At 39.6% G+C, this 16,442-nt stretch overlaps 2 protein-coding genes across 7 annotated transcripts in view; one reads left to right on the top strand and one right to left on the bottom strand.

Moving 5' to 3' along the window:
- TP53INP (Tumor protein p53 inducible nuclear protein) overlaps positions 1 to 16,442 on the bottom strand; it is a 34,275-nt gene that overhangs the window by 410 nt on the left and 17,423 nt on the right. For 4 of the 6 annotated variants that reach the window (XM_031970401.2, XM_076365150.1, XM_076365151.1 and 1 more), the window contains 3 exons: positions 13,748 to 13,938; positions 11,521 to 11,906; positions 4,777 to 9,910 (listed from right to left, as the gene is read on the bottom strand). In XM_031970401.2, coding sequence (XP_031826261.1) covers positions 9,755 to 9,910; positions 11,521 to 11,906; positions 13,748 to 13,910 — 705 coding nt within the window. In that variant the 5' untranslated portion in view covers positions 13,911 to 13,938 and the 3' untranslated portion in view covers positions 4,777 to 9,754. Of the gene's footprint in view, positions 1 to 345; positions 414 to 553; positions 712 to 942; positions 1,199 to 1,290; positions 1,367 to 4,776; positions 9,911 to 11,520; positions 11,907 to 13,747; positions 13,939 to 16,442 lie in introns of those variants that run through there. The other 2 variants (XM_031971872.2, XM_076365152.1) reach the window with 2 other exon arrangements.
- LOC116424923 (uncharacterized) lies at positions 694 to 3,543 on the top strand. Its single transcript, XM_031972005.2, has 4 exons — positions 694 to 964; positions 2,078 to 2,215; positions 2,616 to 2,780; positions 3,155 to 3,543. Exons 2-4 carry the CDS (start codon positions 2,104 to 2,106, stop codon positions 3,466 to 3,468), a joined length of 591 nt encoding a protein of 196 aa, XP_031827865.1. The 5' UTR covers positions 694 to 964; positions 2,078 to 2,103; the 3' UTR covers positions 3,469 to 3,543.

The following is a 16,442-nucleotide window of genomic DNA, read 5'->3' as shown; positions in this document are numbered from 1 at the left end:
TTGGAATATATTTATTATATTAAAATATATTTTTCATTATCAGATTAATTTTATAGATAATTTGGTATTGTTGTATTTGTAAGTTATTATTGGACTGCAGATATTGTGGGAGTACTGATTTTTTCGACATCCAATTCCGGCCATCTTGGAATATATTTTTTATATTAATACAGAATTTTTCATTATTATTAATTTCTTTTACTATTCCATTATTTGTATTTCTAACACAATGGGAAAGTATCTTATTAATTGATACTTCATTTTATGAAATAATGACTGATATCTGTTATCTAAATTATATATTTAGATATATCTTTTATTTGGTAAATAGAATTGGAGAAGTACCTGAAGAGACTAGTGTTTTTCTTATTCTTGCCCGGATTCTTCTGTCTACCTCTTTTCTTGTTTTCGTTCTGCGCCAAAGAAATATAAGTGAAAAACTGAAGTAAATAATTAATTTAATAGATTCTAACCTATTCGTGAGGTCAACGTAATAATACTTCCAAAATAAATGATTCTAAGCCAATCAATAATACTATAAACATTTAAATACCGATGCAGCAGTCAATTTTGCATTCTGTAACAACACTTTATACTTGTGTATCTCATTAGAGTGTTGTTGCTTCAAAATGGCGACTTCCCCTGTATGCTTCTCTTCTTGAAGCATCAATTTAGTCTTTAGAACGTCAATCTCATCCTTCAGTCTACAGACTGGGTAACATTAACACAATAATTAACCAATTAATCCATTAAAGATCAAGTTCCAAATTAATTCCATATCTAAAGAACTCAATAATAAGAAACAAACATGTGTTAATTAAGAAACTCCATATTTCTACTTGTGTGCTGGTTAATGGATAAATTCCAAATAATACACAGTAATGACTGTGCCAATTCAACAGAAGGTGATTTCAATGGGAAAGAAATTAGATCATCGAATACCTTCTTGGTCGACGCCATTATGGTCAGTAACGACGAGTCGTAAATGGTCACACTGCTGTCTGAGATCCCCGATCGTTCTGTGAAGTTCCTCCTTCTCCATTTTCCATTTCTCAGCCATGATTTTATACCGTTCCTCCAAAAGGGAATACGTTCTCGAGAGCATCTCCAAATTATTCCTAATCCTCTCGGAACGTTCCTTCTCCATCGTTAAAGTCTCCTGGTGAGCTTCGCAGTAAGCTTTCAAAGCGACGTACGTCTGCAAATTTCCATTATATTAGAATAATTCTCGAATGGAAATCACGAGAAGCGTGTAGACAATTGTTAAAAATAGTTCATTGTTAGCCAGACATCTCTGATTCTTGAAAATTCTTCGAGAATCCCTCGCAAACCGAAAGACAACTGTTCTTTGTCGTTCATCTTGGAACTTTTGTTCTCGGGATTCTTTGAACGCGAACCGTGGCTTGAATCTGATTTTACCGACAGTGTCGTTGATAGTATCAATTGTTGATAAAAATAGAAAATATTGTTGAGAAAATAGATTGGATGTTCAATGTAAATTTTTGTTATGTAGATTAGGGGTTGACTCAGTTGAAGCGTTCCTGTGTCACTCGCAACGTTACCGGCGGAGTATAAATAAATATAAATGAATAATAACAATAAATGAATGTTTATTAATTTCATTTTGCTGAAATATTCAATTATTATTTGTAGTTTTATTTAATATTGCGGATTATTTAGAATTCATATAAATACTTCACAAATATATTAGTATTGCATTACAAAGGCTCAAGGAGAATTAATCATAAATTACTTAAGAATTAATGATTAAGAATTAATTAGAAAGATTGATATTAAATGCAGTATTTTTAGATGCATTAGAAATAAGGAAAGGTCGATGGAATTCTTTTAATAAAATGGAAAACTTAATAAAATAAATTCAATGTAATTTCAATTTGAAGTAATTTCTCGAAGTACTTTCCGTTAAAATTCAATTTTCTATAATAATAGTCGAAAGGTGTGTTCAAACGAGTTTCGAACGCATCGCACTCAAGGAAGTTGTATACGAAATGAATTGTCACGATTGTGAGGTCATTTTGTTTTTCATGTCTTCCAATATTGAAATCGGAAATGACAGGAGTCACGGTGAAATCGAAGAACGCGATGCAATCTAAATCGACGACCACCGTGAACAACGAGGAGAGCGCCGATGAATTGATGGAGGAGTCTGCCTTTGAGCAGATATGTGACACGATATTTGTTCTGATCCCTGAAGGTGTGTACGTTTAATCTCACAAGAAAGAGTTTCATCAAGAAAAACGTCCCATTAAATAATTAAATCCAAAAACTACGCTCTTGGGATTTGCTCTGTTTTCGTAAATAATAGGCCAATAATTGAAACAGTTACATATTTATTTGGAAACATGGAAGAAAATAATATATTCAAGATGGAAGGTTTCTAATATGTTTGGAAATAAATGATGAACCTAGAAAATAAGTTAAATGATCACTGGTACATTTAATAGTAGTTTTTAAAATGTAATATCATGCTTATAGCTGTATTAAATTGAAACGAATTAAATTATGAGGCTGAAAGAGTTGCCATTATGAATCTTTAATTAATTAGAAGCAGTGAAGATACTTTTTTAAGTGTTCTATTCTGAATTTTATAACAGTGCCACGACTGAAGCAGCTGTTTTTAAGCTGGAGCCAATTAGGCACCGAAGACAGGGCTCTACTGGACGCTAAAGTAGCAGACTGGTGTTGCCCCAGCAGAAGACAGCTTTACAAACCTTTGCAAGAAGCTTTGATTCGCTGGGAGACCGTCCAAGACACTCAAGGTTACTTGAATTAATTAATATGAAATATTAAGTTAAATAGTAAATATCTGTTTAGTAAATCTCTGTCTGCTTTATCAAATTTTGAAATTAAATTATATGATGAATTTAAATTTAATGAATTCAATAATATGATAAATTTAAATTTGATAAATTCCATAATATGATGAATTTCAATTTGATACATTAAATAATATGATGAATTTAAATGTGATAAATTCAATAATATGATGAATTTAAGTTTGACAAATTAAATAATACGATGAATTTAAATGTGATAAATTAAATAATACGATGAATTTAAATTTCCTAAATGAAACGATTTAATGAATTTCATTTTCAGAATTTTAATCGTTAAATTAAATAATAATTGACAGGTGCCCCTGGTTGCGAACCAGGCATGGTCTCGTTTTCATGTGACCCTCAGCTGGAAGAGGAGCTGGTCAGCGTAATTTGCAGTCTGGAGCTTTTGTTTTCGAAAAATCGAAAGCCCAGGGAAATCGACATGGATTACGAGGTTCCACGTTGCACAGGAATAATGAGGGACATGTCTCTGAACCTGAATTGCGAGAGTAATCTGCAATCGATCCTTACCTCGAAGGAAAGGATGCCTCGATCGGTTCACAGTTGCGGTTATATTTCAGACTTAAAAAGATCTGACGACGAATTCAGTGGATACTTAACTAATTAGAAGGATGAAATATATGGAAAAACATGATTTACTTTATTAGCTCATGAATGTCTGAATTTTAAGGATGAATCTCGGTCCAGTGACATTTCACGGAATGGTACTTAATCATACTGACGTCTGATCAGTATGCTCTAGATTCGCGTACGCATACAAATTGTTTCGTTTACTCTTGATTGTTCAAAAATCAAACTGCAATATTATTTTATTACTCGAAGGAAAGTCTCTATATTGTTCTATAATAACGAACCAGAGGACTTGTAAAAACGGTACATACACGATTCACTTAATTAACACTTAATCGGTAAAAATTCTAAAAGCTCTCATCGTCCAATAAAATATTCAGTTCTTGGTAATAAGTGAAAATTAGAAGAAAATGTATTATAGAATATCACAATGGTAAGCTCAGGTTTATCACGAAAATTTTTCATGGAAATTCCTTATTCGATGCGTTTGTTGGATACAACTAAGCCGAGATAACGTATCGGAGCCAGCGGAATGCAACAATTTCGAATAATCCTTGAATCGACGAATACGTTTAAAAAATATATCTTCTTTCCAACAGAAAATAATCCAATTTCCTTTAAACTTCATTTACCTTACAAAGTAATTCGCATAGTCTCAAGAACGTCTCGATAGCAAAACACAGATATCAATAGAAATACTTTTCTCGATCGCCTCGCTCCAGTTCTCAGGATATACTGTATAAACGTATATATATACATACGGCGTGTAACAAAATTATTGCGCACAAATGATAGGATGCGTACAACTCGCCGAGCCGAGTAAAAAAGCTCAGCGAAAAAACTTAATAATTACCGAGAGAAAAATAGGTTTAGTTTAAAGAGGAATACATGGGAACCGAATCAAGAACATTGAATTATCTCGAAAAGTGGCAATGATGTATTTGACCGTGACCCGACCTTGAAACATCCTGCAAAGGTCACGAAACAATTCTTAAATGAAACTCCATATTTTTGAAGACATTTGGACGTTTCCGAATAGACACAAAATTTTTCGTGTAACCCGTTATCAATATATCATCCGATGGTCGCCATATATTTATTTTTAAACTAAACCTATTTTTATATCCAAAACTATGGAATTTTTTACTCATGTTCACTGGATTATCTTTCATTTCTTTCGTTTCTTATATTTATATTTCATTTATGCGCAGTAGTTCTATGACACCCTGTACACGTATAGAGAGAGAGAGAGAGAGAGAGAGAGAGAGAGAGAGAGAGAGAGAGAGAGAGAGAGAGAGAGAGAAAAGAGAGATAGAAAAAGAGATGAATAATAAAATCACGATCGTCCGTTTATCATGGTCACTGAACGCCTCCACGTAGTCAGTGACATAAAATATTTTATTAATCATCAGTTATAATGGGCCAAGGTGTACGAGCATACATTCAACTTATACAATCGGTCCTTCAACGGCACAACTGAAGGGAACAGAAACAGAAACAGAACGAATGTACGAAACGTGTCCGGATGACGATCGTCGATCTCCGCGTTTCTAGCTCGACCAGGACGCAAAAGATTTAGGCTCTTATCTCCCTAATGTCTGTTACGCAAGGACGAACACTGGTCTTCCGAGGAGAGTTTCACGTGGATTTACAATGCATGTGCGTACACTAGGACAACACTCTGTTCATCCGAGGTCCTCGAGTAACGTTCGGATGAACCGGATCGTTCCGATAATAGGGGTTTACTAATGCGGCTAGACTTCCTACTTGTACACACATTGTAACCACAGTTGGGCAAAATGTAATTTAATTACACAAGGCTGAGAATGAAACCTCAGTATTATCCTCCTCTTATTCGGCTGCTGGTTTACTTTCTGTGAATACCATTCGAATCGCCACAATTTCACTCGTGGAAATCAGTCGCGACCGACCGCTGCAAAAGATAATCCGCAATCGAAGCAGCGTGTTACACTCGAGTCGCGTCGGGTGACGTGTAATCGAATCGCGTTTCAATTAATTACAATAAATCCGAGCACTGCCGCGAAATCAGCCCGGACGAATCCGAGCGCGAGCAAGACGTCCGCGGATCCTCATTCTTTGTCTAGCTTTGTGCAGTCCGGCGTCCATCTTGATCGGAACGTAGCTCGCGCGTATTATTATAACGCCGTTCGTTTCGTCGCGGCGACGAGGGAACCGCTCGATTTCGTCGTGGAGACGAGAACCGACCCTGTTGCGATCCAAGAGAATTTTTTGTATTTCTTTCGCCACGAAAGCGTAATCTTCCGTGGGCCAGAGGAGACTGAACACGCTTGGACACAGGGGAATCTTTGTTATCCTGGACCGGAGTCCCGTCTCGAGTCGTTCGGGAATCGACGGGAGCTCGAGATCGAACAGCAGACTGCCGATGTTTGTGCACTCGTATCGCCTAACATCTAGAAAGCAACGCGGCGAACGTTTCTATGAACACTATGCGTCGTCTGAACACAGGAGAAATTAGTGGAGATACGGTTTAGTCGGATCTTTTAGAGGTTAGTTCCTTGAAATCCCTGGATCTGCATAAATATCCGCAGTCTATTCAAGAGGGCAAAGGCGCGGAAGAGATAACGCGGATCCAACTGTGTCCTTCGGGATCTTGGGCCGCAAAGGGCGAGCCTGGTTTTCGGGGGATGAAGTAGAAATTTCTCTTTGAAAAGTGGATCGTCCTAAGAACGTCGAATTCAGTTTGAATCACAGGAGTTCCGCTTGGTCCATTTCATGGGACCATTTCTATTGCTACTAGCCTTGGACGATACACGGTTTGAACGGGCCGGGTGGAGGAGTTTCTCGAGTCACGGCGAAGCGATTACGAACGAGGACACGTTCTGACCGAGACATGCCCCGTTTCCATTGGATCGGTAGAAATTAGGAGCGTCTAGCTCCAGGGTTCCCTTGGTTCTTCGGTTACCCAGCTCCAAGTGACTCCGAGGTCATCTATCCTCTAAATCGTTTAGGTCCAGGATGACCAATCTTTTTTAGCCATTTAGCACTAGCACAACTTAACGCTAAGGAGATCTAGATCCAGGAAGAGTCACGTTTCGAATCACCTAGGTCTGAGTTCAGAGATCTACATTGTCGACTATCTAGGTCAAAGACTGTTCTTTCCAGCCACCAGGAGAATTTAGCAGTAGAGATTTAGAGCTAGATAGGACTACGTCTTAGTCTAAATCTAGGGTGTCCTATTTCCAATTATTAAGGATAACGTAAGGCTAAAGTGGTGTCTAGAGATTTGTCATTTAAGCTATTTAGGTCGGGAACGACCTGTCTTAGTTGCTCAGATCTAGGACACCCTAGATGCAAAAGTGATGAAGATAATTTAAGAAGATTTAGACATAAAAGTTTCCTACAGTTATCCAGGCCTAAGATGATTCGAATCACTCTGTCCGAGGACCTCAAGATAATCTATCCCTAGGAAGAACTACAGCCAGGCAAGTCGTCTACCTTTAGACTGGCTCTAGAACACAGGCTTGCCCAGCCTTGAACTAATTTATCATCTATAAGTGGTCTGATCATCGCAATCATCCGTTCAGGTAGTCTAATCAGAATTGCCCAGACCACGTAACCTCCAAGCGCCAACCCCGGAGACACCCTAAGACAGCGCCCCCAAACCTCGTTTCTTCACAGAAGAAATTTCCGGCGGGCCCGATTAAAATCGTCGATTTATTTAGCAAAAGGTATCGCGGCTTTAAAATTCAGGTCGAGGACTCCGCCGTCACCGAAACTCCCGCACCGTTCAGGCTCCCAGATCCGCCGAAGAGGGGTGAAGCGTGTTTCTCCGAACGAAATCGCAGCGCGTCCTTCCCCTTTCGTTACTTTCTTCCTTTCGCAGAGCACTTTTTGAAAAAATCGGACGCGCCAGAACGCGCGTCCGCTACGCGGGGACCGTTTCTTTCCCGCTGAAATCTCAGTGATCACTTGGGAATGATTGAATCGGGGGAGACGGGCCGTCATCGAGCGAATCGGAAGGGAGGCGAGAACCGAGAAACAGGAGATAGAAACCTCCTACATATTTTTTCCTTTGTGTATTCATTTCCTTCGTCATCGGGATTCTGGTTTGGCTAACATATGAAAAAGAAAAGATCCGTCGTCATCGTCGTCCCGTCTCCATTGCTATTTACGAAGCCTAGCGCGACGCCAATGCCACACGTTGGGCCAGGTCGCGGTGAAACGAGATAACCTACGTTACAATGCGCCAATATCTCTCGAGATATCATGTATTAGAACGTGCTAAATAAATATTCACTTCAATTCGGACACCCATTAATAGATGTTACATCGCAGTGTCCGGGTAGCGTTTTCGTAGAAAGTTTATTGCTTAGTGTCTACTCCATGACTCGTGACAATCATTTCGACGCACGTCCCTCCGTTTCGTTTCGTTTTACTCTTCGCTTCTGTTGGGCTCGTACTGGCTTTTTAGTCGCGGACAACCCGCCTCGCCGACAGCGGCCAACATAACTTCTATTAACGAGCCCCCGAGACTACGTTACTCGGCCACGGTGGAATTTATTCGGTGTCCGAACGTCCGACGAGTTCGCTAGCCTAAGGATTCTCACGTTCGTTCGTTCGCCGTTTGCACCCCGTTGATACGGTTAAAATTCTATTTACATCAGGAATCAACGGGATTAAAGATAAACGAAGGCGCACGTATTTACAGTTTCCCCTTTCGAAAGCAAGACTTTCGGTCATCGGAACAGCGACCATGGAATTGCTTGACAGCGGCGGAATCATCGGAGTGCAGAGACAAACGAACCATCCAACCTCCTCGACTATCTGATCCGCAGATTAATCCTTTAACCGTGGAACCGCGCACGGTAATTAAAGGATTAATTCGACTATAAAGTTCTCCTCAGTGGTTCCAGCGGTTTCGTCGGGTCCTCCCGTTATTATTACGTCGCGAATATCCAGCGCGAATGAAACAGCGGCGAGCCTAATAAGCCGTGGTCCCGAAGTGAATTTTCCTAGCTTGCGATTTTCTTCCTCGAAGGTGTGCGAAACGTGTCCGGTATATTGTTGCGTCTTTCTTAAAACGCGCCATGCCGCCCTCTCTATGGTTTCCCTTCGCGAAATAAAAACGGACCAATCGAAGCGAGGGGGGCGTGGCCGTTTCGGGGTTAGGGTTACAGGCTAAATTCTGTTCGCTATAATTCGGCGGTGGGGATACCGAGGGGGGGGGGGGACGTCTTAAATAAAACTAAACGTTAACGATTACGAGTAAGAAACACATTTTGCCCATACTAAATAGAGGCTGAAAATATATACACGCGATTAAAGAGAGTACCATGGACGAAGTACCAGGACCCAGACCAAGCCTCGCGCGACCGCTCTTTCCTCCATTTTGTTCTCTTCCATTCCTCTCGCCGTGTCCCGTGACATACTACCGCTATGTCTCGTAGCAAGCTGTAAACACGTGTGGCTCTCTTAGCAAATTTCAAGAAACTTCGATTGTCGTCTTTCCCGTTGACACCGAGGTTGATCGTTTAGCTTCCACGCTTGCTACTAGGTAATTTAAAATACGTTATCGCCGCGGTAGAGTTTGACGGCGATTATGGAGAGAGGAGGATCGCTGGAGGCTGATCGGTAACCGTTCTACCTAGTTGCACTGTCGGTAGAGAAGATCCGGCGAACTGCAGGGCCGGCACCATTTGAGACTAGACCTAATCTAGCGGGACTTAGGTCTTCCATCAAGAACACTGATTCCTCGGGAGAAGCTAAATATCTTCTGACACGTGAAGCCCTGGGGCAGTTTAGTATTTCTGTTTCGAATTTCTGCCTAGGCTGCTTTCGCGAGGCTTGAGAAAGGTCCTTGCGGATGCTGAGTGATTCGGAGAGATCCTTGGAACCGAGTTGAACCGTTCGGCAGCGAATATTCGTGATACAGGAGCTTTTTCATTGTTTCGCAACTGGAGGATCGAGATAAAAAACGTCGTTGCCTTTGTTTTGCAGTCGGTTCGAGGGTAGGATCCTCCGCGAGTTCGCCGGATTTCCTCCGCGGACGGTTTATACGCGCTTCCGCGTGACTGTCTCGTCCACGAGGCAATGATACATCGTCGGTATACACGAACAAGGATCGCGACGGGGGTTAAACAGATTAGTCTCGCGTCCTTTCGTTGCTCCTCCCTCTTCTTCTCTTCTTTTTTTATTCTTTTTCGTGTCTTCTCTGTAAGTCTTCGTTTTATGTGTTATCTTCTTCTTTTTTGTTCATTTTTTTTCGCGTTTTTAGAGGTTTTACTTTTTCTCTGCTTTAGGAAGAAGGTACTTGGAGTACACCTTGGCCTGAGATCGAATGACTAGCATTTCCGGTTGTTGTTCGCGCCACTGTTCTGGATGCGCAAACGGTCTTGGCGACGGGGACGCTTCCCCTTCACGCTGAACACCTCGCGGAGCTTGTTGCTTCTCTCTAGACGGCCTCTTTTCAGCGACTGCGTGGTCCTCTTCTCGAGAACCTATGAAAAAATCATATCCCTCGTTAGAAACAGCGAGTTACGAATGAAAGACCATGGGATCGAAACTGTGAAACTGTTTTTCAACGCTAGATTTACTGACGTTTACTGTACAGTTTCTTCTGTCGTCCTTAGGAAAATTGTTATCCGTTCGTTTAGATAGAAATTAGAGGTTTGAGAGTAGACAATTGACTCGTCCCGTAAATCTAGTGTTAAGAGCTAGAAAGTGCTGAATTTGAAAGTTACCTAAGCAATTGGGAAACACCTAGCAATAGAGACTTGCGACGTCTTACGATTCTTACATACATATTTGCTTAACCCTTTGCAAACGAAGATTCTTCGAAATATACAAAATCTCCAATGCATGAAGCTAAATCAATCAATTACTTAATTAATAGAAGAAAAAGAAAACTACGTGCTTAACTCTTGCTGTTCGATGAATTACATCATTTGTCCACTTACTCTTCCAAATCCGAACATTCCATCTCACTGGAACGCCGACATCCGTCCGCAAAGGGTTAAAATCAACACTAGAACTACTCTGGAAAAGTACTCGAGAAACTGGTTCAGCGATACACAAACCGAATTGCAAGCCAACTGAAGTTAATAATTGCACTGTTCAGGTTTCCACGGCAATTACAAAAAGACAGTTTAATGGTAGCTCTAGTGTTAACACATCGCGTACTGGGTAATTTTCAGAAAACCGTAACGATGGCAATTTTCAGTGAAATCAATTTATATCATTATATATATATGAACCATTCGGATATCATATTATTATGTAATATATTTTAAATAGCTAATCAATTTGGATCAAGTTGAATAATTTATCTAACGCTGTGGTAATCAGCAAAGTTACATAGCTAAGTGTCTCCATAGAAAAACAAGATTTCTCGTTTCTCGGCACTATACTAATTCTCTCGATGAATTCTTTATTTTTCCACATAAACATGCAATTCTTTGTTTCGCTTTGATCTTTCATTAACACTAGAACTACCGTACCAGTCAAAATGACGGGTTTCGATTTGTTTGTTTCGCAGTTATTAATACCTTAAAAGCATAGAATATCTGAAATGATTTTGGAAATAAATAGTTTGACAGTACTATGATGAATATCCAAAGAAACTGAAAATAATCTATTGTTACAATTTTTATAGAGATCACATATCAATCGTATTATATGCTCGGTAGTGCTAGTGTTAAAATATACTTTACGTGCATTCGTCCTGCGCTCGACGAGTACACGCTCCATTTTATTTTATTACGCGCAGAACGAGAGGTTTTTCCAACTAAATTCCACAGTTAACTGGTTAACACGTTGAATGCCATGGGGGTCACCGGTGACCCCCAATTAAATCGAGTTACTATAGTTCATTTAATCGAAAGATGATTATTTGACAACATTTCTATATTATAAACAATGCTATCGAATGCGGTGACATTGAGCAAGATCAGCGTGCGATAATAATAACGCAATTCAATCAAATGATTTAATATTATATTTTTTCCCGGTTTGTGCATTTTGTTCTACGAAATCGTGCGGCGTTCAACGTGTTAATGGCGCGCTCTGCGTTTCGAGTGGCAAGCGTCATGCTGCAACGAAGAATGAGCACCTTTTGCGCTGATCGAAGCTGGACTATCATCATTTCAGTACGAGAACGACTGATGGGAGGTCTGTCGTCGCGAATGGCGGGTCTAGTGTTCTCCTGGTTGTCCTCGGTTCCTCTTGGGCTAGGTTCCGGCGAGGCTGCCGACGTCGGGCCGGAAACAAGAGGGGGTAGAACGTCGTTTTCGGAGTCCCGGTCTTCCGGCGCGTTTGGGGTAGGCGGTGGAGTGTCGGGGTCGACCGGAGAAGCTGTGGCTCGGTAAACGGACATGCTGGGGTGCTCGATCAGCAGGTCCTCCAGCGGTGATGTTTCTATGTTCACGGGTCCCGCCCGTGTGAAACATGCGGGTGGCATTACGTACCACGAATCTTCCAGAGTCGTCGCGCCCTCAACTGCAAATCCAAACACAGTAATCAACCCCTTGCCCGCGATCTGTTTCTCAACTACGACGGATACAACTACTTCGTTATTAACCCCTTAACTTACACGCTCGAGTTAATTCGAGCGCGTTAAACAGGCCAAACTGTGAAAATAACAATGTGAAAGTAAAGAAAGAAAATCGTTTTATTGATATTTATCATTTACATGGGATTGTAAGCTATTACACTTATTTATTCAAGAATAAACTATAGCCTTTCTCCATGGAACAAAAGCGCAGTATATCAAAATTGATTTTTTTTGGCCGATTTTTTTCAAAAAAACTGTGCGTTAAGGGGTTAACCCCTTGACCTATGATTTCTTTCTCAACTCTCATCGATACGGCTACTTTGTCATGAATAATTTATTGGAAAAAGAAAAAAATTCTAAGCATATGTTATTACTATATTTCCTTTTAAGTATAACAGTTGATTACAGATGAATAATATTTATTTTGAATTCGAATTAACTAAGTAATATAGATATTTGTTGAAAAGTCACGTTGAAAATCTTCACCACGGGCCTCGCTCGTTGTTGTAGGACAAGGGGTTAACACACTATCGGCGGGAAGGGTATTAATACCTTTTATGCAGAACGTACGCTAAGTGTTAGTAAAACACTTACCAATGCTTGTTTTTTTTTTCATTGTCACTAATTTTTGGGCAGAAATGATGTTTTTGGTTGTTTTTCGTAAAGCCTGACCAGTGTTTAGTCCTAAATTTATTAATTTTTAAGAAAAAAAAGAAACTAATTTTCGCCCGCTATACGTGTGAGTCAAGCTCATGATGTTACCCGCCGATAGTGTGTTAACACATTGTACGCCGGCTAAATTTCAGCTAGTAGAAACGGAAGCGTCGATGATTAATATATTTTTAACCCTTTGCACTCGGAAGCTTTTCACTAGAAACATTTGACACTTTCCGATGAGACAGACGACACTATTTGAAACGGACTAATGAGAAAACATACCTAAATTAAGGAACAAAGCTATTTTATATAAATGTTTCACATGTTGATGCATTATACAAAACTTAGTATTATATACAACACTTTGTAATTTTGTTACATGAAATCAAATGGCGACTGAGAGTCATCCCTCGAGTGCAAAGGGTTAAACATCAAACCGAAATTTGTAACTTGCGAGAAAGAATAAGGAATTCGATTTTGTCATTTTAGTTTGGACTTCTGTTTGAGTACCAGAGATTTAAAAAAAAACACGGTCGAAGAAAGCCCAACAGCGCAACAGCGCAAATGCGGTTCTTGTTTTTAAAAAACAGTTTCTAACCGAATTAACTGAACGGAGTATACAAAATGAAGCTCTCAGTTCCAGCAGTCGATAAAGCAGAGCTAACTTTACATTTTAAATTAACGTATCTCTGAGATTCTAAGTTTCCTCGAAACTGTAGCAATATAGGTTAAAACAAAGCATTAATTAAATTTTGAAAGATCCTTAACTACAAATAAGCAAAAGACGAAACATCCTAATCTTCTCGATCCAATATTCATCTTTACTCATCAACAATGCAATTCCCTATTAAATAATTCCAGATGAACGAACAATAATTATTTCATGCGATACTTTGAACATTCCCCAGAAGTTCATTTGCCCTCGAGGGCTAAACGACAGGGATAAATGAACCCTTCGTGAACCGTGGGGCGTTGACTTCTGTCGAAACCGTATTGAACGATTCTGACACGTGGCTCGAAAAACTCGGGTCCCATTTTGCAAGCGCGAATAGGTCCGAAGGGTGGAACAAGTTTTCGATCCTGCTGAAAAGCCGAAGGGGTCGCCGCCTTTGAAAAAGGTCAGACATACCTGCACGGTCAATGAGGATCCAATCTTCCCCTTCAACCTCCACCTGACTGAGCCTCGTCATTACTGGAAGGGACTCCGGAGTTTCGTTATTGGTCCCTTCCCGTGAATCTTGCGCGGCGGAGATATTACCTCCGAGTAAGTAGTTTGCCAAGCTGCTCAGCATCCTTGACGTTCTCCTTGCTCTTCAGTGCCTGCAACGACGAAAACCGAGGAACCCCCCGGTATACGGTCAAACAAAAATCCTCTTGCTACCGGGGAAACTTAATATTCGCCGAAATGGACCTGACAAAGGGTTACGGGACGCGGCCTGTTTTTTCTTTCGCTGGGACCACCGGAGACCGTATTGACACGTGAATCGCTAGCTCTGAAAGGGGTAGCTTTCCACGAATTCATGGGTAATGGGACGGTAGTGTCATGTTTGTTTGTTCGAGATTGAAAGGTTATTATTCGACAAATTCCTTATTGAATAGAAGAATATTTTATTTGAGTTCGAGAGTCGCTTAAAAGCAATGCGGTGGAGTTTAGAAAACAACTGACACAATTAATGTTCTAGTTTGGGAAATAATTATTTTGTACCAGTTATTGTACCAGTCAAAATGACTGGTTTTGATCTTTTTGTTTCGCAATTATTAATATCTTAAAAGCATTCAATAATTGAGATGATCTTGGAAATAAATAGTTTCATTGGAATACTATAATGAATGTCTAAAAAAACTGACAATAATCTATTGTTACAATTTTTATACGGATTAAATATTAATCGTATTAAATGCTCGGCAGTTCTAGTGTTAATGGTAAATACCAAGGTTTATAGTTTTGCTGTATTAAATCTTCTGGCGACTGAGGGTCGCCTCTCGAGTGCAAAGGGTTAACCCTTTGAACTCTGTATGCTCCAATATTGCACCAGTTATAATATTAAATATTTGAATGAATCTTAACCCCTTGGCGTACTATTTACTTTCGTTACTAAGCTCGTGTAATATTTTACTATCGACAATTTGTAAGAAATATAACAAAATATTCCAGTCTACTTCAGGTGGAAATTTCATTTCAAGATAATACATTGATAATAGCAAAATAGTTGTTCACTTTGATCCGTGGGTAATGAACAACATTGATTCTTGTTAAATTAGTTTAGAAATTTTCATCACGAGTCTCACTCGTCATTGCACGGCAAGGGGTTAAAGAAACTAACCTAAAATTATTCGATTTTCACATCCAAATTTTGTGCTAACAAGGAAAATAAAAGATCGAAGAAATGTTATATCATTTCTAATTTTCGCTAGGAATATTATAAAAATTAGTTGCAGTTGTTGATAGATTACAAAACAACCTGGAGTGCTAAGGGTTAAAATATTTCTAGTGGGAAACTTCCGAGTGCAAAGGGTTAACACGTTAAGCGCCATGTCAGTCACTAGTGACTGACGCTTCTGAATGACTAAAAAACAATCGTAACGTACAAGACAACCGATGTGAAATAAAAATATTTAATAAGGCAACTAAGTTGATAATAGTGTAACGCGAACGTTACAATTCATAATTGTTCCTACTTTTCTTTGCTACAGAAGACAAACTCTATGGGAAAACGCTTAAGATTTTCGTGGCGCTTAACGTGTTAATGATTACGAGAAGAATAAATGATGAGTGCGTCATTCCGACTCGTCAGGTAGTTTTAGTGTTGATTAATCGAATTCGTCGATTCTCGGACGTTGTTCGTCGCGAATCGCGTAATTGCGAAGGTCCACGTGGAAAGTGTGTGTCCAGGTTGCAGTAAGAACCGCGGTGCGCGGGTATCGGGTCCATGGTCACCATGTTATAATTATTTCAAGCCTGTTACACATCGGACAACGCGTGCAGCACGGTGGTCTGGGTGATTCGCGATGAATCCAGCGAGAAACGACGACGCGAGCGACGATAACGATTTCGAATCGGCCGACGCGATTATTTTACGATTGTTGCGCAATGGCGTACGCGTGGGAACCGCGCCATGAGACTCGTTGCGCGGATCGGACACCAGTGACTGTGTTTCGATGAACTTTGCTCTCCTTTCGATTTCTTTTTTTTTCTTGTTTTTGTTAAATTAAATTGGTTGCGTTGAATTGCAAATTAAATTACATTGGTGATGTGATGCACGTATGATTGGTTTTTAATGAATTTATTGATCGGGAATTTCCTTTGTTCTAGTTTCGTGTGTGAGAACGGTGAGATTAAATTAAAGTGGTAATGTGATGCATGTATGGTTGGTTTCTAATGAATTTATTCAGTGGGAGTTTCTTTTGTTTTACTTTCGTGTGTGAGAATGGTGAGATGCTCATTAGAATGTTACATTATAATAGTAATATAATATATTAAATAATATATCAATATTCATATCACAAACCGCATTGCAACAAAAATATTAATATATCATTCACACCATCGTCCCATTTAATTTCCACGAAACAATTCTAAAACAAAAAACTAAAAAAAATCTCGCAAATTAAATTCCCGAATCGTTTATCTTATCGCTGGTCGCATTATCTCTCAAATAATTATAAATAATATATCAATATTCATATCACAAACCGCATTGCAACAAAAATATTAATATATCATTCACACCATCGTCCCATTTAATTTCCACGAAACAATTCTAAAACAAAAAACTAAAAAAAATCTCGCGAATTAAATTCCCGAATCGTTTATCTTATCGCTG

The sequence above is a fragment of the Nomia melanderi genome, chromosome 2 (genome assembly GCF_051020985.1).
Source record: "Nomia melanderi isolate GNS246 chromosome 2, iyNomMela1, whole genome shotgun sequence".
NCBI classification, from domain to species: Eukaryota; Metazoa; Arthropoda; class Insecta; order Hymenoptera; family Halictidae; genus Nomia; species Nomia melanderi.
Note: the sequence above shows the minus strand (reverse complement) of the source record. Positions and strands in the feature narration are given on the sequence as shown.

What these genes read in the sequence shown, in the direction of transcription:
- LOC116424923 (XM_031972005.2), top strand. Translation starts at nt 2,104, where the DNA reads ATGCAATCTAAATCGACGACCACCGTGAACAACGAGGAGAGCGCCGAT. An exon ending in ATTTGTTCTGATCCCTGAAG is followed by an intron (nt 2,216 to 2,615) that starts GTGTGTACGTTT and finishes ATTTTATAACAG; the next exon opens with TGCCACGACTGAAGCAGCTG. An exon ending in GACCGTCCAAGACACTCAAG is followed by an intron (nt 2,781 to 3,154) that starts GTTACTTGAATT and finishes AATAATTGACAG; the next exon opens with GTGCCCCTGGTTGCGAACCA.